At 37.9% G+C, this 20,915-nt stretch overlaps 1 protein-coding gene across 4 annotated transcripts in view; it reads left to right on the plus strand.

Annotated features, from left to right (window-relative positions):
• Nucleotides 1–253: 253 nt before the first annotated feature.
• LOC114128915 (lysosome membrane protein 2) overlaps nucleotides 254–20,915 on the plus strand; it is a 28,568-nt gene continuing 7,906 nt past the window's right edge. For 2 of the 4 annotated variants that reach the window (XM_050205330.1, XM_050205331.1), the window contains exon 1: nucleotides 10,904–11,288. In XM_050205330.1, coding sequence (XP_050061287.1) covers nucleotides 10,919–11,288 — 370 coding nt within the window. In that variant the 5' untranslated portion in view covers nucleotides 10,904–10,918. Of the gene's footprint in view, nucleotides 882–10,903; nucleotides 11,289–20,915 lie in introns of those variants that run through there. The other 2 variants (XM_050205332.1, XM_027993523.2) reach the window with 2 other exon arrangements.

Genomic DNA, 20,915 nt, shown 5'->3' on the forward strand with positions numbered 1-20,915 from the left:
TGCGTTCGACCTATAACACTACGAGCGAAGACGACCGGACCGGTGTGTGTGTGTGTGTGTGTGTGTGTGTTTGTAACTGGTACGTTATCGACGTGTCACCATCGCCGCAGCGACGACGTAACCTTCTTCTACTTCTTCTTCTTCGTCTTCGTCTTGTAAATTATATATTCTTGTGGTGCGCGAGTATAGAGCGATCGCGGCGGTCGTGGCGGTGAGAGCGCGTCGGCCATTGGCGAGGGAGGGAGTGAGGTCGCGCGCGCCGCGAGAGCCATCCGCCGCCGCCGTCGCCGCTGTAGTCCGTCGGTCAAGTCGAGTCAGTCAGTCTGTTATCGCGACCCGCCGTGTCCGACCATATACCGTAGCGCAAAAAAACAAGCTCGCGGAACCGACAAACAGCAGCAAACATCGACACAATAATAATATTATTACCGATAATATAAAATCGTTTCAGACGATTTTTTCCACACTCACCCAACAAACACGACGTCGCGCGTCGCATCGAACACACGTAACGAGCAGCAACAGCTCTCTCTCTCTCTCTCTTCCGGCGCCGTCGTCGTCGCGTGTAACGTTTTTTATTACCTCGCACGGCACACGATTGTAAATAATAATATTATCCGTAAACCGCGGACCTAACCCCGAAAGCCCGCCGCCTCGCGGTGCAAATCGCGACACAGTCGTCGGATTGATGTTCTCGCGGTGAACACACTCCGTCGCCGCGCGTTTGGGTAAGCCGACAAGTCGACGCCGACACACCTGCAGCCCGCAGTAGCAGTCCGCGAGGCCACACGCAAACACATAGACGCCGCACGCCGTCGAGATGCACAACAAAAAGGGCAAGCTGTGCACCAAGCTCACCAGTAGCTTCCTGCGCAAGTGGTGTAAGTACCCGTTTTACTTTTTTGTCTCTCAGTTTCCGCGTACGATTTCTATTTCTCGTATAAACTAAATCGCGTTATATTTTGTATCGCCTCCCGATTTTGTCCCTCCGACGTTCGGCGTGCAAGACCGCTGCAGTGTCCGTATATGGGACGACAACTATATGGCGGTGGCGAATTCGCTTCATTTCCCCACTTCCCACACACACACACACACATACCCCTGCAAGACGAGTAATGGGCTGCTGTACCTACCTACCTAGTTAACCGTATAGAGTTAGTCGATCGGATTAGTTGGTTTTATATATAGTAGCACACTCGCTATACACTATAACCCCGTGCACGGTCGAACCGGCCGCGCGCGTCGACACGGTCAACCGGCCCCGCGAAGAGAAATCTAAAGCGGTGCATACGCGTGCGCGCCACTCCGGTATTATCCGCTGCTGCTCGCCGTAATAATAATGTTATGCTCGCGAGTAAGTATTATTGTTATCGGCTGCCGGGTAGCATTAAAGTTGTTATTATATATATACACCGAGGAAAGGCACTTTAATATGTATTTAAGTGTTTTTCGAAAAGGTAAACTCGTACTAGCCACAAGAACCCGTCGTCGCGGGTCCGAGTGCACGCGATCCGGAACGTTGCCGAAGAGCATAACCAGCCTGCACCGCTCGTAGTTTTCTTTTCCTCTCTCTCCCAGTCACTGCATAAGTTCATCTACATTACTCGCTAGTCTCGTTGAACCGTCCTCTGCGACACCGTCGACATTGCCATGTACCTCTATTTATCTCTCTCTCTCGACTAACCGATCGACGCAAACACACACACACACACTCATACTCACGTGTTGTGAAGGTTCATAACATATAACCGGTTTCGTCAATATTCATTTCCACGGTTCAAACCCACCTTCCCGCCCGCCACGTCATAGGACTGTAAGTTGCAGTCGATGCACTTCCATCTTACTCGCCAGTTATTTTAATATGTGTATTATTATCACTATATGTCACGGTTGCTTCTAACTAGCCGGACTTTTGGCCGATTTAGATATTTTTATAATAATCTTGCACAGTGTTCGGTAATTTTTTTCTGCACCTCATCACGTGTACATAATATGAAACAGTAGTCCATAGTTAATATTATTACGGCACACAACTTACTGCAACTGCAGTCGCCCGTACTTGGCGTGTAGGCGGCGGCAATGACGACGACGAATAAGCACGATTTATAATATTATTTCACATTGTATAGCCTTTGTCGTCGTTGTCGTCGTCGTAACAAGCATCAGCGTTTTTACGCCATCGTGTGCCAACGAAAAAGAACAATAATATTACGAAAAATTATTATTTATTATTTTCCTCGTCAGACGCCGCCGTACAGCTCGCTGTCGTAATCCATACGATCGTATACAGAGGAGTGTGTTCGAAGAATAGTTACGTTATATTAGTTATTAAACCGAATAACCATTGATCAATTTTTTGAACGGCGACGGCGACGATCGAATAACAACGGTATTGATTATCAAACCATAATAATAATAATATGTAATAACGAACTACACAACGATCGAATCCGATTTTCTCTGCTCTATCGAGGCACTCTCTCTCCCTCCGGCCAACCGGCTGCTCGATGCAGTCTCCTCGTGGCGCACACCAACAAGTTGAGTTACATAAAAGAAGCCCGTCGCTCGACAAACGCGCCGAGGACGACCGCCATCATAATACGAATATAATAATATTAATAATGTATTAAAATATTACCGACTCGCTTATACGAAATCACGTATAAGTAACTATATAATATATCATAATATGTTATAATATCGTATAGTGTCGCTCGCACTCGCGTTAATACCACTAATACCAGTACTACCGGTATTTCGACCGTACAGAGGTGAAATTTATTTAAAAAAAATAAAAATAATAATATTATTATTATTATAACTGTGAGCACTTAATTTTTTTTCATTTTTTTACCCACCGACCTTCGAATGTTTTAAAAACCACTGACGCTGTCTCCTCACTCTCTCTCTCTCTCTCTCTCTAGATCGCGATGCCTTCCGCGGCTGCACACTTTCTCTCGCGGTCCGCTCGTCTCGCGTGTTCGTTTGTCCGGTCCACGGCGTGTCGTAACGTCTCCGTCGTCCGATTCGTGTAAATTCACAACGACACACATGTGTGACAAAAACGCCACGTTCTATGTACACGTATACCTAACTCACAACTGCTCAGCGACAATATTGTTATGCCGTACTCGGTGCATAATATAACACATTATTCCAATTTTCGACGAGAAGCGTATATGGCTGCCGTATTGTCATCGCCGTTGTTATATTGTTTTTATTATTGTTATCGGATTGTTGTTGAGACGTGTCGCGCGAGGTATGTCATTGTGCGTCGTCGCGAAGAGTATATAATAATAATAATAATATCATCGTTATAACATAGTAATATTATATTATTATTATTTAATGTAAGTCGCCGCCGGGACGAAATAAAACGTGTAAAATATAACGTAATATTGTTTTCCTTTTCTTTTCCCGACCGGCGAATAGTACCTATTTGTTATAGACTTGGCGACGGCAGCGGCGGTGGATACGACCTCGACGCCGTCATAATGATGTTTTCCATTTGCCGTTCGTGCGCGGCGAAAATCGAAATTCGTCCGAAACGTTTGCAATAACAATAACAACGTCGTCGTCGGGTGCGTTCGCGACTACTACACGCAAACGACGTTCTCATTTTCGGTTTTCACGCACATATGTAATTTATAATATAATACCTAATCTTTTTTTCTTATCGAAAACTCGCAACAACCGCGTAAAAATATTTATCGCCCCGTCGACGTCACTTCGTGTCCCCGGCTCGTCGTTCGTCACGGTAAAAACGGCGTACTTCCGCCGCGGTATCGTCGGTGCACTTCCCGCCACACGTTGGACCTGCAGCGCGCGTGCACTTATCTGCCACTGCGGCGTTCGACGTTATCTGCACCGCCAGCCGACAACGATTTAATGTCGTAAGCAAAAAAAAAAATGCAATGCCATGAATTCTGTGCACGAAACGAGTGAAACGGCCGCACCTACACACCTATAACATGCATACCTTTCGCCCGGCACATAATATATAGACAGCCTTCGGGTGTATTATTTTCAATCGAATTGAAAGATTTTCCATTTTTGACATTATATTTTGTAATAATTGTCCCATTTTATAATGTTGGTTTTCCTACCAATAACGCTTCAACTGCTTTAGGTTTTGAAAAATCGACTTACACGAGATAAGTTCGAATAGCTTCTTATTTTAAATGAAATATTTTCTCAGAGTTTCCTTAGATTGATTATTTCTTCCTCGTGACATTTAAATAAACACAAAAAATTAACAAAATATATAAATTGATATTCTTTAGTAATTGTGACAAAAGAAAAAGTATCTGTGAAAAATTGTATTAGACTCTTTAACAGCGATTAAATCATGTACGTACGGTTGTGTTTTTGAATGATTCAATAGATTGTAGGCATATGTCAGATTTTGACTGTGTTATTATCATATTGTATTTGTAAAATGGAATCAAAAAACATAACACTTGCAGTAAAGTAATAATATAATCTATATAATATCAACATACCTAGTTGTGTCATTAGCAATGAGTCGACGAGTGACAACAGTTAAATTTTTTTTATTTCCAGTAAATTGTTTATGAAAAATGGCACGCGCATTCGTCAAACACATATAATAATATACAATAAATTATCGTTTGACGCATCACGTCGCCGTGAATATTTGTCGTAGGTACCACGACATTCTATCATACACTGCACTGTAAAAATAAAAATTGACAGCCACGTTTTCGAGACGGGACAACGCATTTGCAAAGGGTTTTGCTAAAGTCTTAGATCAGGGTGAGCCGGAACATTATAGAGCTATTATATAGTGTATTATACTCGTTCGATTTGTATCCAACATCGGCTTACTAGATTTGAAAAATAATGATACGAACTTCGAAAAAAATAAACATAGATAAAGAAATAAAAACCCGTAACCAAACGGTAATGCTGTCAAACGGTGTAAAAATATCATAGTTTATTACTTAATAATATTTTATAATCTATTTTAACAATCGCCCGTCCACCTGGATATAAGAAACGTACAGTTCTCATGTCGAATTCATTCAGTAGGACGTCATTCAGTAGAAAGATGGGTACGTTATGTTTAGGCAAGTCGAAGCAGGAAATTAAAGGAATTTACAGTTCGTCTATTGTACGTATTTAACACTCGTGTGTGTGACGTGTGTATACAATACATGTGCATCGCATACGTCTGGACGACTGTGTCAAGTTATAATATAATATTATAATATGTCGGAGGAACGTCGACATCCACGCTGACCTTGTCGTGTTCAAAATCAAAAAAACATGTCTTGTCGCGGACTAAAAACGTGAGCAAGACGCGTTGATTATTATTTTTTTTTTTACGTCCGTTAACGAGCTCGTTGGACGAAATCGTATAAACACTCGGCCGCAATAATCGAGGAATTTATAATGCGCGCTGACCAGACGATAGATAATGTCATTATAATATTATTATGTGTTATTATACACGGTTTCGCCGTAAAAACATAATATTTATAACTAGGCGTCAGGCGAATGCGTAATAGTTCGGGTGAACCACCGCGTTAATGGGTTGTTATCGTGTTAACACATTAGGTATACGAACGATACTATTTTCGATTCCTTCACTTCTTCCTACCTTTGGTTAATACTTAATATTGTCGCGACACCCATAATATTATACCTATATCCAATAAATGCATCCGATACTTCGTTATGCCTCATCTATGCGGTGACCAATTTCTAAACGCGTTTTTAACGGTCATCAGTGGTGAATTGAACGATGACGAGAAAAGATATCTATCTACTTACGTTTTGATGCTTTACCTAATACGTCCTTACTAAAGCAATATAGTACCTACATTATTGTATGTATATATAATATTGTCTATGTACATTTAAATTCACTATTGATAAAATTACATCTGTAATTTTTGTTCGGTTACCTTTCTCACATTTATCGATCACTAGTATGCAGTAAGTAACTGCAATAATGACCTGCAGTAACATCGCATATCACCCGCAACAGAGCACAACCCTTATTTACTCAAAAACAACACTACCATCGTTGTCGTCGATATTTATAATGATAATAAATTACTAAATTTAGTCACAAGGCATTTTAACGTAGTTCTAGTTTAGGTGTAGAGATTGGTTTACGAAATTTTCGCGTTCACGCATTGTTTCATACGAGACAGGTCTTGTACGATTTCTATCATATCGTTAAGGTATATATGCTACGATTAATGACTTTAACGCTCGCAAATGTCTATGAGTAAGGGAGCAGAGAGGTTGACATGACATACAGAGTACTTGATCTTTCTTTCCGTTTTCTTAAATACCAATATTACGCACTATATAACAAAAATAAAAAAAATGAATTTTTCGACTATTTAAATTCCATCATAATATACGTATATTCTCGTCTATACTAACTATATAAAACTAGATCATATAAAGCTATAATTATTTTGTTAATAATACTTAATAATATTCAACATTATATAAATGCCAATTACATACGGCTTAACAAAATAGATAGAATCTAATTCTAATGCCCTAATTACATCATAATACCGATTACGTTAATCTGCTGACCTACAGAAAAGCTATAATGCAGTGCACATTTTAAAAAATCACCGACGTATAGATTATTTTATAGTTTTTCTTAAACGTATAATCATATTAATACCAATAAATAAATTATATACGTATATACTTAATATATTGTGGGTACTGTATATAATATGCTGTTTTGAATTTTCATAACCTCATTGACTTGGATATACTTTATACTTAATTTGTGTTCGTCAAGATTTTATTTATTTATAGTACCTAACAAACTCACTACGTTACAAAGCCACAAGAATATTTAATACTTAGGTATATATTATAGGACTGTGTGTCTGATATGCGGTTTCAACTGAATCGACACAATGTTGCATTTCAAGTCACACTATGTACCTTCAATAAACGCCTATTTTCAATTTAACAAAGAGTATAACTATCTACAATTATACTAATTACAGTACCTACCTACAATATATATCCGACTATTACGTCGTATTTCATAGTATATATAAATTGCTATATCCTCATGCACGCGCAACTAGTTCGATACTTTCTATTTGGTACCACTTACGTAGTTACAGGTTTTTGTTGAGTTATTTCTCGCACGCTGCGAATTTCGGTTTAAAATGTTTACGAGTGTAAATTATTAAGCAGTGTGGAATATAAATGTATTTGTTTAAACCGATGCGAAATAGGTATATAAAGTATAGCCGCAGGTATAAAGGTACAGTAATAATATTAATAAAATAAAACGTACCAACCAAAAGATTAAACAATAAATACCATTAACATTGCATGCACATTAGTATGCTAAATGACTAAACAGTAAACATAAAACAGTATTTCTTATCAATAGTTAATTTGTGAAATATCACATTTTTCTTTAGAATGACAATTTTGGGAATTCTTTATTCATTATAACAAAAAAACTACAGCGAACAATCAAATGACTAGAAAAAAAACCCACATAACGAAACAAAACTTTTTATATCACGGATTACAATAGATTAATTAAAAACAAGACAAGTAGTTATGAGGTACTAATGCAGTAATTTTATACAGTCGTGAACGTACAGTAGATAAGGCGTGTTTTTCTCGTCGATTCAAAGGATTATATTATTATTATTGATACTCGTATCATAAAACAATATTATCGTGCCGTTATGTATGACGAATTATGATAATGATCGGTCTTCGTAGAAACGGTGACGTGCATCTTTAGACTCGCGAAATTGTCTGCAAAATCGGAAGGGAAAAACACGCAAGAAGTATCGACAACGTGTGCCGATACCCGTACTCGGCCCCATAGCTTTATTATACGATAGGTTCACTCTTCATGACGTGTCCTGCGTTTAGTCGACAACGCTGGTTGAACGTTTTTTAAATACGAAACACAACAAAATATTCGAACCCCGTGCCACGGGCGGATTGTGCAATGGCGCGAATATGCGTGCTTCTCCCATTGTTCTGATTTTAAGTCGTAATAAAAATGTAATATACATACATATATCTATGCATATAGACTCTGTGCGTTAATAATCGTGATTACACATTATAATATTATATATTAACGCTGCTGCAGTAACACGACAATATTATTAGTCACCGCACCAACCCTCGCCGCGGGTACTCATGAAACACTGTTTAGCACAATAATATTATAAATTTAAGTCTGCCTACACGTTACAGTATATTTAATATGATTTATATATCTATATCGTGCATCGCTATTATGGTTATACATTATATTATTAACGTTGGTGACCCGCAAACAATATCTCAGCGGTGTCACGGTCACGGTCGCCAGTCGAGTCTTCGTCGTTAATTGAGAGATTATCATACTATTATCATATTATATATTATTACCTACGCCTTTTGACGTGCCGCACACGCACGTCCGTGCGTATATCGCAATTCATTATAAATATCGAGTATATTACCGCATGCTCTCGTATGTGAGCGAGCTTGTGTTTGCGTATATATAATACATAACGTTCTTTAGAGATAGGAACTCGCAATTTTTTTTCGATCGCGAAACGCGTATATTATAATATTATAGTTTTGAAGTGAGCGCCCGCTGTGCTGCAGTGCCGCGTGTGATCGCCGTAAAATATTATAGGCAGGTACTCCGTCGACACGATAACGTCGTCGTCTGCATATCTCCGTGTTAATACACACAATAATCAATACGTACCTACCGTTATTGTAAAAATGTCGACCGGCATTGTTTTACGACCGACGTACATGCCTAGTATTACTACTACGCCGATGTTCGTGATATTGTGTGGTACTGTGGTGTTATAATGGATACAGGGTGTTCGATATAATTTATGTTAGACAAATTTTCGAAGGATTGTTCCATATCGGTACTCACGTGAAAATGTGAAATGTATTGGTAATCATTCATATCGGTGGTAAAAAAAATATATTATATCCATTGATTCAGATGTGGGTGTAGTGATCGATGTTCCGAACACTGCGACCGTTTACAACTTAGTTATTTAAACGACATAAAGCACGTTCCTGATTGAACTTGAGTTTGCGTTTGAAAAAGGTAGGTACTAGGTATAGTTTGTAAATTAAAACACTTAATGTTTTTAATTTCAATATAATATAGACAATTACTTTATTAAGTTAAACAACAAAATATAAAATGAAAATAGCTTACTGCTATATACTATAGTTACTTAACTGGAAATGACCGTAAACTCGCGGTAATATATGGCTCATAAGTCCACGACGAGCAATAGTCTTACAAATAACTACCTTCTGATTAGATCTAGGTCCTCTATTTGTATTTATACGAGCCCAGTATAATTAATAAATAAACACACCTGTCGAGAGGTGCCGTGATTTCATTAATACTATACCTTTTTATGGAAATTGTGCATGATGTTTTCGCTGAGTGCGGTAAAATGTCCCAATCTGCAGAAATAACATGTTTTTCTAGCCTTTGTCCTTTTATTTAATGCTTGAGCGTAAAAGTATATTTAATAAATGTATTCTATGTAATAAATTATAATATATCACAATATATTCTGTATTGGGATTACTGCATAGGTATAGAATTTTTATAACTATATAAAAGATATAAAAAACATCTGAAAAACATCTAAACAAAGATTAATAATTAGGATATTTGTCCAGAACTTGGCTTTCAATAATTATAATCTATCTGACAACTCGTAACATCGTGCTGCCTCAAACGAAAATGTTGCAGAGACCTTATAATTTAAGCCTGTAGCCAGTGTAGTTACTAGTTACTGCATGAGTTACGCCAATGAACGATAATCGTCACACACGAGAAACATCAACAATTTTGTTTTCTAGAACATGCTTATTAACAAGTTATCTTGCAGCATAATTTATGTATAAATCTTAACGCGTACGTAGAAGAGCGTCTCTCTCAAATATACCTATAGGTAACGACTCTTACTAATACGTGAGTATAACTATTTGTAAGTATACATTTGAAAATTCAGATTTTACAAAAATTGGAAATAAATCGCAAATTCCGACTATATACAGTACTATACCTACTAATATAATCCAAATACTTGCAAGGTAACTCGTATCGTTGTATTATTCTACTCTTATATAATGGTTATTGGTTATATACGCAGTGCAGGTATGTATACTGATTACGGATAAGCATAATGTTTTGAAAACTAAAAACAAATATACGCAACGTACGATCTACAATCCACTACTACATTATTATAATTATATACTGCTGCACTAAACGGTGTGCGACGACACAAAAACCGACCGACAAAACTAACGAGTGTTTTGGTTATTTTTTTATTTATTTTTTTATTAAAACGATCTCCGTAAATCTGTACACAGCACGGAGACTTAATGTCGTCGGTACCTGTACGGACGGCGCTACGGGTAGGCGCGTGTGGGGTGGGCGACAACACGAATATTATTATAATACGCGTGTTACACAATACCATATCGTCGTCATTGTTTTTGTTGTTGTTGTACATCACACGAATATAATATTATGATCGTCGTCGTTGTCGTCGTGACATTAGACGAATATGTGTCCCGGCATACGAATCCGTCTTAATGCCGCCTGAGCCTGAATATCTTACGTCTTTGACGTGACGGTCCCGGGAAAACCCGGACGCGTACGTGTGACACTATATTATTATAGCGCACGTCCGGTCCGCGTTCGCCTCGGCGCGGCGCGCGCCCACAAAGGCTCAGTCGTGCTGTGGTGTCACACATCGGTGAGACGGTCGTGCGCGCTCGAGCGCAAACGCATACACACAAATCGCGTCTTATCTCGCGCATTACGTCGTTCGCGTCGTCGTCTCACAATATTATTATAATTATATTATTGTTTGCGTTTTGCGCGATGTTGCCGACCGCGAGGAAGCCGCCGCCGCCGGACGTCCGCAAAAACGGCAGCGACGCCGACTCTTCGTCGTCGTCCACCGCGGTGTGCTCCGATGTCTGCTCACCGTGGCCGCCGGCCGCCCGCTCCGAGCAGGAGACTCTCCGGCGCCGGGAAAACGCGGTTCAACCGACTTCGGCGCGCCGGCGGACCGCGAGCAGCGCCGTCCGCCGGAAGGCGCGCTGGACGTCGTCTCCGTCGCCGTCGCCGTCGCCGGACCGCCGTCGCATCCGGTCCCGCAAGAAAAACGCGTTGTTCATACTCGGCAGAGCGGCCGTCACCGTCGTGGGTCGTTCGCGGATCACGTGGACGCAGGCCGAACGGGATCCCAGTAAGCAACAATCCGCAGTAGGTCAAATCTCGTCGTAAATTACGTACAAATGCATTTTTCAACGTCGTTGCGAAAGGGTCGTGTAGACACCGAAAAACGATATTTTTGTCCAAGCATTAATTGTTACATGCGATTGACGTATTTCTTTTTTTTTGCATTGTTTGCGTTAAAATCGGACGAGATTGACCCATATGATGGATTGTACGTATGTAGTCGTATATAAGAACATTAGCTGCTGCAGTTATTTCGTGTCGAGTTTCTTTTAACGATATTTTTTTAATTCTCTACCGAGTTACGATTAGGTACATATAATATTATGTAAAATACTAAAAACACATAACGACGATAGCGAAATATGCGTTCTTGCCTAATTTAAGTCTGATAATTGGTTAATTTACCTGTAAATTGTAATACTATAAGCTATAAAAACACAAAAACGGTTCTATAACCGAACGGGTTCTGTATAGTGTCTTCTCTAGGGTTAACGATGAAGAACATCTGAATTGAACGTTACATTAAACTGGGACGTGACTTAACCTGACCCTAAGGGGTAGCGATCACCTTAACTAGGGGTCACCAGTTTAAATTACTACACGCGTGGTATTTGTAAATTGATATTCGAAATGGTACATTTCGTTTGGTTGATCGATTAATGATATAGATATTTTTATTGTTCAAATTTGTACTTACTTAATAGTTAATATAGAGATAGAGGATCGCGAAGTATCATATTTTATATCTATTTTTAGGGGTCGTGACACTAAAATGGTTGAGAAACGATGCATGAGAGGTATGCTCATATTATCATCACACGTCGTGATATTATTATATTATATTATTATCTATAGGGAATAAGTGAAAATCGTTTACTGACGGGAACTCTTATACTGTTATACGGTTTTGTTACCAAACAATATTGCGATATATTCCAAAGGCGACACGACTTATTATAATATTACATCCGCAAAGTGCTTCGTCGAGAGTCGCTAAGAGAAAATCCCTTCCGACCGCGTACGATTGTTCGTCATCGCGGTTAAGAAATACGGCACACGTACGGTCGCGTTGTCGCTATACGCGCGCCGCGGGTTCCGGGAAATCGGTCCAACTCCGAATAGGTATTATAGCGATCACAACGAAAATATTATTGTTGAGCGTACCAAACACTCTTACCCACATTGTTGTCGTAGTTAAAAAATATAACATTATATATTGTACGTACGGCCGACGACGACGGCCTATTGTCGGCCATCGCATCGGTTACGAAACCGATTTTTCACGCGAGCCGTCACGCGCCCGCGATCGCCGATGTAACGATATACATATTATTATATATTACTGCGCAACCCCTCAACTTTCCGCCTCTCGTCGACAACTACTGTACAACAGCCGACCGTTATGAAAATGTATAACGGCGGCGGTGGGTTAATTGGCGTGTAGCGAGCGACACGGTCTATCGGACGGCGGCTACGTCCTTGGGGCGCGTGCCGCCCGCGTTCGGTTTCGTTTCGATTTTCTCCAATAATAAGATATTTAAATTTCTCCGTACGTGCGAGCACACGCGCCTACACGCGCATTACTATTGTGTATTGTAATACATATAAGATTGCATTGATATATCGCTCGTGCTCGGACAAGTGCACCTTTACCACGTGTACCTAACGTTTGTTTGCCTCTCGCCGAGTTAAAAGCGAAAACATTTAGTCATAACACTCATAACAGAGTATAGTGTTTTTCGAATCGCGATTGTTCGAATAATTTTGCAAAACGTCGCGGTCCGCGTAGCCACGGAATAATATCGTATAAAGTTTTTTCCGCCTTGCGCTCACTTCTATATATACCTAGGTAAATAAAAAAATGTATAGACATTATAACCGTGTCTAGACTATATGGGATGACGTATTAAAATATATGTCATTATATATTATATGTTTTACGCGACCGCGTCGACCGCCGACCAAAGGAAACGAAAAAAAATTGTTCGATTCACACGAATCGTAAGACAAGACGACGTCGGCGCGTATATTCGTAATTTTGTATATTATGTAGGCTGAGCAGGGAAAATAACCTTGTCACGGATGTTAACGTTTCATTTTAATTTTATGGTATATTTGATTTATAATTAGATTAACAGTGAAATTTAAATCGTTCAAGTTCACTACACCGACGGATGAGTAGGTAGTAATTGTAACAGTTCGCATAGAATACACGACTGCGGTTAATACGTGTAACTATGGCGCGGCATGTATTCGCGAATATATACTTTATATATTTAATATACCATCACTATTTCTGTACGTGTATAATACTCAAGCATAATAAGTGACGGTTATGGTAATAAATGTGTATCCAGTGATACACCTTATTCAAATCTGGCTTTCGACGGCGTGATGCAGAATAAGGTCAGAATATAATAATGATGTTAGTGTGTGATGTTTTGAACGGGAATAAAATTCAAATTTGACATAAGGTATATAGTATATACCTAATATATACGTTCTGTGCAATTGTGTAATGTATATTATAATATTTACACTGCACGTCAACACATTAGTTATATTATATTAGCATAATGGGTGGATTTATTTTAGTAATTGTTCGATACACATGATTTTTCATATACGTAACTGCTAGCATAATATTATAGAAGATTTAAAAGATTATCATATTTTGTATATTGTATAGCAGTTGATCGTACAGGTTACGAAAAAAATGACTGTGTAAAGACGTCTTATATAAGACGTATAATGGTTTATTATTTAGTCTGATTTTCAATTGGTATGTACACTATTTTTTAAATTTCTTTTTTTTTTGGACCATCAATAATTAGGCTGGTTTGTCCGAAACAATCGAGACGTCCAGTCTAGTCTCGCCCTAGCGCGCGCGCGCACACATACACACACACACACATATATACATTACGCGCAGCAATCGGACCGTTTCGAGATCGAAATAATTTAATGAGCCGAGGTGAAGCTGGTCTTAATTACATTTCGAGCATTAATCATTTAAGCAATAGAAACGTGTGTATACCGTTGCTTTAATGTAACGCTATTGGACCCTAACATTATATATATCAACGACCGTTCGTTACCGAATATAACCACGCGTGTATTGAAATGTTATACGTCATATAATATTACGATAATACACTTATACACGCGACAGAGCTGGCGTACGCCCGCAAGAGAAAACTGCAGTCGGTCGGGGGACGGACGATATATGGACCGTGTCGCTTGGCCTCTAGCCGCTGTCACCTTTGTCGGTCGACGTTATGCAAAGATCGCGGTAGCGGGTAAGCTCGACCGATAGTATCCGTGATTTATATACTATATAATATTATTATAGTCTCGACGATGGTGTTTGTTCATTCGTATAAGGTTTTTATCTCGACGGTAATATTACACTTCGTTAATTATATGGGTAGAGTTATTCTGTTACAAAGCAAAAAAAAAAAAAAAATGCGTCACGACCGATTTCGACAAAAGTATTCGCGAAGAGCATAAAAAAAAAAAATCGTTATTAAATACTCGGAGAGAACGCGAAAAAATTAAACAAACATTAAGTGCCTATAGCTGTATAATCTCGTAGTACCTACGGGTCGACGTACGACTGCGGAACAAAATATTGGCGCGTTGCGTGTCTGTATAGTCCGCGAGTATAACAACAACAATAACAAAAAATAGCAAAACACTCGTCGATGCGATCACGCCATCTTCTGCGAGTGCATAATATAATCACTGTAATCAAAATAATTATATGCGATACGCGTTGACGTGTAAGAGATTTCCATCGAATCCTTACGACCGTCGAAACACCTCGGTCGGTATACGCAACTGCTATATATATAATATAGTGAAGTCGACGATCGAGGAACGCGGCTCGCGGTTCGATTGCCACCTACCTACGTATACGAATATTGTCGGCGGCGTAACGGTACTCGTCGTGTACTATCTGTATACACTGCAATAATACGACCGACCGTATCTCGGTAATAATATTATAATCTCCGACCGTTCCTACGCATCGTGCCACAGTGCGTATTATAGGCGCACATTCACTTATAATACCCACATTACTATATATTATTATATACGTGTGTTTTATGAGCTGTAGAACTTATAATATATACGATATGCGTATGCGAACCGAATAATATAATAAATGTTACATTATTTTTTAGACTGCGAGGACGATTCGCACGGTCGTCCTCCGTCGGGCCGGGTCAAACCGCACATGCATCGCCTATTACCTACATATAATATTTTTGTGTACGCGTGTGTGTGCTTTGTCGACGAACTGTATATAATATGTATTAAGGTAAAGATAAGTAGGAATTGCCTATGTGTATAGGTATTTCGAATACTTCCTGCGATGTAGGTTAAAATAACAATAAATAATATTGTATGCACAGGGTGTCTCAACAGCGCCACCGTGCTCGTGCAAATACACCGTCATATATGTGCCATACTTAGCACTCGACATTATTATACAAGCGCATAGGTACTGCTAAAAGTGTTGAGTGCTGTTGGCACTATACTCTAATCCTTAAAATATACATATTACTATATTAGGTATACACTTTCCAGCTCTAGCGGAATACTATCCGATTATCGGATTCCGCGATTCGATTGACCTGCAGCTGTCGTATACTGCAGCAGTTATTTAAAAATCAGCTCTCAGATTTTTGAGAAATCAAAAGAACGTTTTATCTGTTTTTAGCACTGTGGACTATATTATGATGACTGTTATGATATTCTCTCTGGAATATTAGAAAGAAAAAAAACTGATCGATGAGGACAAACCGCGTGAGACACGCAGCACCATCGTGTGTAGTGGCTGTGTGACGTCAATACCTACGTAGATATTTTTATGTATATTACGACTGTGTGATAACATTTTTTCACATCGCGGAAGTCGACCGGTTATTGGCCCCGTCCATGTGGATTTCCCACGCACGCGTCACTGCCTTATAGCGTATAGTGTTCTACTCTGTACCGCCGCGCACACATTCAACGGTATCCGCGACGTATACATAATATAGTAATATTGTAAATAAATAATCAGTGGCGCTCGATAAATTGTTTTCAAAATACGTCCTCATTAAAAACAAAAAAATTTAAGACAAGATGTAATCACATTTTAAGTTTCATACGAGTTCAATAATAATATTATGCTTTTCTTACGAATACATACACACACCGCGGTCAATATACAATTCATTACGTTTGGTTTAAGTAGAACACTATTAAGAGTCCTTAGTGTAATACTATACATTTTAATTACCCGCCATACAACCACGCAGTATGTTTTGATATTTTTTTAACATGGAAAAAGATTAGTATCTAAATATTAATAAGTTTTAACTGTACAAGTTCATTATTATACCTACAGCTAACTATTATTAACCATATTTCATATGAAGTTGTTAATTACACACAACGACAGCAATCTCCTTATATTTTAAAAAGTCTATAGCGATTGAATTCATTATTGTTTATCACGAACCCTCCATCAACCGTGTCAGCTTCTATACAATATAATATACGCCATCAAAGAAAAGGCTCTATGTGTCGGGGTTTATGAAACTGAAAATGTTCAAAATGAATATACGCTCGTATCAAATTATTCTACTTCTTTGATGTATCAAAAAATTTAATTATGTATTTGAAAAAATAAATTACTTAGAAACTCATAACTCCAACATACACATAAACTATAATTCTATTAAGTTTTAATTGAATTTAAAAATATACTAGTTATTTATAAGTTAATAACAATCAAAATATGTTCATCTACTACGATTCATTTTGTCTTAATAAGGTTCTATGTAGTAAATGATTTGATATAAAACACTTTTCAAGTGAACAAGTAGATATTGAACTTTTTTCAACTAAATATGTTCAAACAATATTATTGTATACTTAAAAGTCATTACACAGAATCTTTTAATTTTTGAGTCATAGGCCAGATCTATGGGTGCTTTTGATTCATGACAAATGACGGTCAACGCTGCTCCGGCGGATAACGAAAACAATACATACTTTTATGAGACTCAGGTCGCGGTTGGCCCCCGTTTGCGTTTTTAATCATAACATAACATAATTATTACGTCATAATAATAATATTATGTCGAGCCTCAGCGGCATTTCGCTATTGCATATTTATTTGTTTTTCGGTTTTCATCATGACAACTAGCCCGCGGCCGTCTCATATCGGTCACGGACGCCGCACGCTGATGACACCACCAAAACTATACGATACGATAGGTACTCCGATCTCATCGCCGTACGTAATGATAAAATTTATTAGGACGATACGCGGTGCGTGTTCGGAAATGTTGACTTATAGCGCGCGTGTGCACAATACATAGTATAACATAATGATATAATATAATAATCGTGTATAATTGTTTTATTGCTGCAACTTGCAAATATGTGTAGCGTATACAGTAGTCATTGTTCGCTTATAAAAATATACTAACATGGTAGGTATTTCGTAATATTCCGCGTGCAAAGCAGAAGGTTGGGCGACATTTTTTTTTCGTATTTCCGATTTTGTTTTCATTGCTGCTGTACACTCATTATTCTGCGGAACGAAACGCGGTGGGCGGAAAAATATTTCGACGATAAAAAAAAACGCTATCGACCTCTGACTGTCACGCGACGGCCTTTAACGCCGGTAAAGCGACGGAAGCGAGTAAAAAACTTGCGGAAAATCGTCATTTTGTTTGTTTGTTTTTCGGCAGTGTTCATATTTTTTTTTTTTTTTGGAGGTGAACGCCGCTCTCGGAACAAGTGAAAAAAAAATACGACCATATGGGAAAGACTATAATATATTCTTACCGTTTAAGTACACAATAATGATAATAGTAATAATAATATAATGACATTATATATTAAAATGAATGATGATATATATTACGCGGTACGGGGAAAAAAGAAAACCGGAATGTCATCGCAATAACAATGTATAACTACTAATATACTAGTTTTCGCGGAGAAGGACGTCAAGCGAACTAATGGTATAACATACCGCAGCGGTATACGCTGTGACCGCAAACGTCCGCGATGTCCTCGGCTGATATCTCACGTATTATCATCATCATAAATTAATATCAATAATTATACGCCAGGTTGACGCTGCTTACACGACCATTTACGACCGTATATAAACTCACGATGACTGCCGAGTTTGTGTGTGTGTCGGATTATACAATTAGGTCCGAGGACGAGCTTACTGCACGTCCGATACGTAGCTTATATTATAATGTTAAGTGGACATACTTTTTCGTCGAGATACTGTGGTGGGTACCTAAGTCGTCCTAATCTGAACGCGTTGTATGCCATACAGCGCTCGTTAGAGCATAATAATATATTATTTGGATTGAAATATCACTCGGTGAATCGTAGAGAGACCCTCTCTCCCAGATCTACAAAAATCTGGTAAACGACGAGTCGCTAGATAACTCCTTATGCGCGCCCGCACGGACTTGCGAGTATACCTAATTCGTTTTTACGGCTTGGCTGTACGCGTGGTTTGTACCCAATACCCATATACCGACGCAGAATGCGAATAGCGTATATAATAATAATATAATACCTATACATGTACGTAGACGACTTGGCTAACGATGTGATAGACACTTTTTTTATTTCCATATTATGATAGGTGTATCATTATCAGCAGCGCAGTTGTAACAACTGGGTTGCTTCACGCTCGTTATAATCAGAAAGTATACCTATAATATAAATAATAATATATCTGTCGTACATTTTTTATAAGTGTGAGTACTCATCATGTCCAAATCGAGTTCAATTTTCAACGAACTCCTATAATTTCCCTAAATTTATACGCTGAAATTTATTTTCAGCGGTATTAACTCAGCGCATCGTCTTTGCGTGGCTTGCGAAACCGACCACGGACAATATTAAAAAGTACCTAGGTGCTACATTAATAATAATTGCGGATTTGCGGGTACAACAGTGTAACGATTCTTAAGGGGTATTACATAGGCAATTTCGACGTATCTGAAATATAATAATATTGTTATTACGTACATTTCGATACGTAATATTTTTCAAAGAAATTTACACGGTGGCAGTTTATTTTATTTTATTTACGTTTTCACGTTATTACGAAATTCGTTTAAAAAACACGTGTTGCACATTTTATCGGTTGTGACTTGAGTAGATTAAAATTGTTTAATTTGTTGGAAAGAAGAGAATTTAATCTATTTTTTTTTTATTTTATGTCTAAGGTTGTTTTTGTCCGTGTGTTGTTATTCTGTTTGTGTTCTTTTTAGTTTATGTTTTAAAAAAATAATTATCACCATTTTTAATTACAAATTAAATGGATATGTACATATTTTTATGTGTGATAAAAAGCCTCTAGCTAAACATAAATAAAAATTATACCTCTATAAAAATAAAATAAATTACTGTTCTATTGTAACAAGTCACCATCGACGGAAACATGTTTTGACAGTTCGATTTAATTGCTTTTTGGCCTAAACTTATAACATATGAACAAACATAATATTTATACATTTCTTTAGCTACTCAGGATACAGCTACGTTATTCACAATAATATTTATGTATAATTTATGTATACGTGTGATTAAAAAAAATTGAAAAATGTTTGTGTATTTGTGGGTAATTTGAGGTCTATACCTAACCTCAGAGTTCACATTCATAAAAAATATTGGGTTACAAGTTGACTGCCTTACCATTATTTAAATCAGCATTTAAAATTAACCTTGTGAATCAAAAATGTTATTCACTTATCGGCTATCACCAATCATAATTTTACACCAACCTATAAAATTCAAATATGATACTCAAGGCAGTTAACTTGTTATGAGGGTACAGCAGTAAGGGAATTCTATTAAAAATAAACTTGTTCATGTACTATTGCATTATCAGTGTTTAATTATTTGCATATTCTCGGTGATTGTTGAATTTTATTTTTTTTATACTTAAGTAAATCTAATAAACGAATTATCGTGTGCGTAAATGTACGGATACATAATTCATATACATATTAGTATATTACCTATAATTGTTATTTTTTTTTTTTTTGATATTCATCAATGTACTTGTTCACGATATTATCATTAAAAAAAATCATTATTCTTGAAACTAACAAAAAGGTAATTTTAATTTTCGATCGATTTATGTTTAGCCCAGCCTTGTGGAAGATACACGCACAATTATTCTGTTATTGCGGTGAAAAAAAATAGTTATTATTATAAAGTCGTTATCGTGATGATAAAAATTTTATTCCGAAAAAAATTATTATAATCATATAGCACCGTAGATACAATCGTTGAATAATATATATCATTAATATTTAAACATCACCGCCGCCGATGTTCATAAAACGTGTATAATGCACTATAAAATAACTATTATAACACACGTTAAATCATGTTGACTATAATCATTTCGGGTTTCACGGCTCATTTTGCCGCCAAACTTGAACAGTCAGTACCCGGATGAAGATGACTGCATAGTTATACGCATGTGATAGTGATAATTCGGGGACGGCGGAAATGACTCAGCTCGGCCGATTATTGTAGGAAAAGGTCATCATGGGAAATCATCGGAAATCCATATTTCCGTCGTCGG

The sequence above is a fragment of the Aphis gossypii genome, chromosome X (genome assembly GCF_020184175.1).
Source record: "Aphis gossypii isolate Hap1 chromosome X, ASM2018417v2, whole genome shotgun sequence".
NCBI lineage: Eukaryota > Metazoa > Arthropoda > Insecta > Hemiptera > Aphididae > Aphis > Aphis gossypii.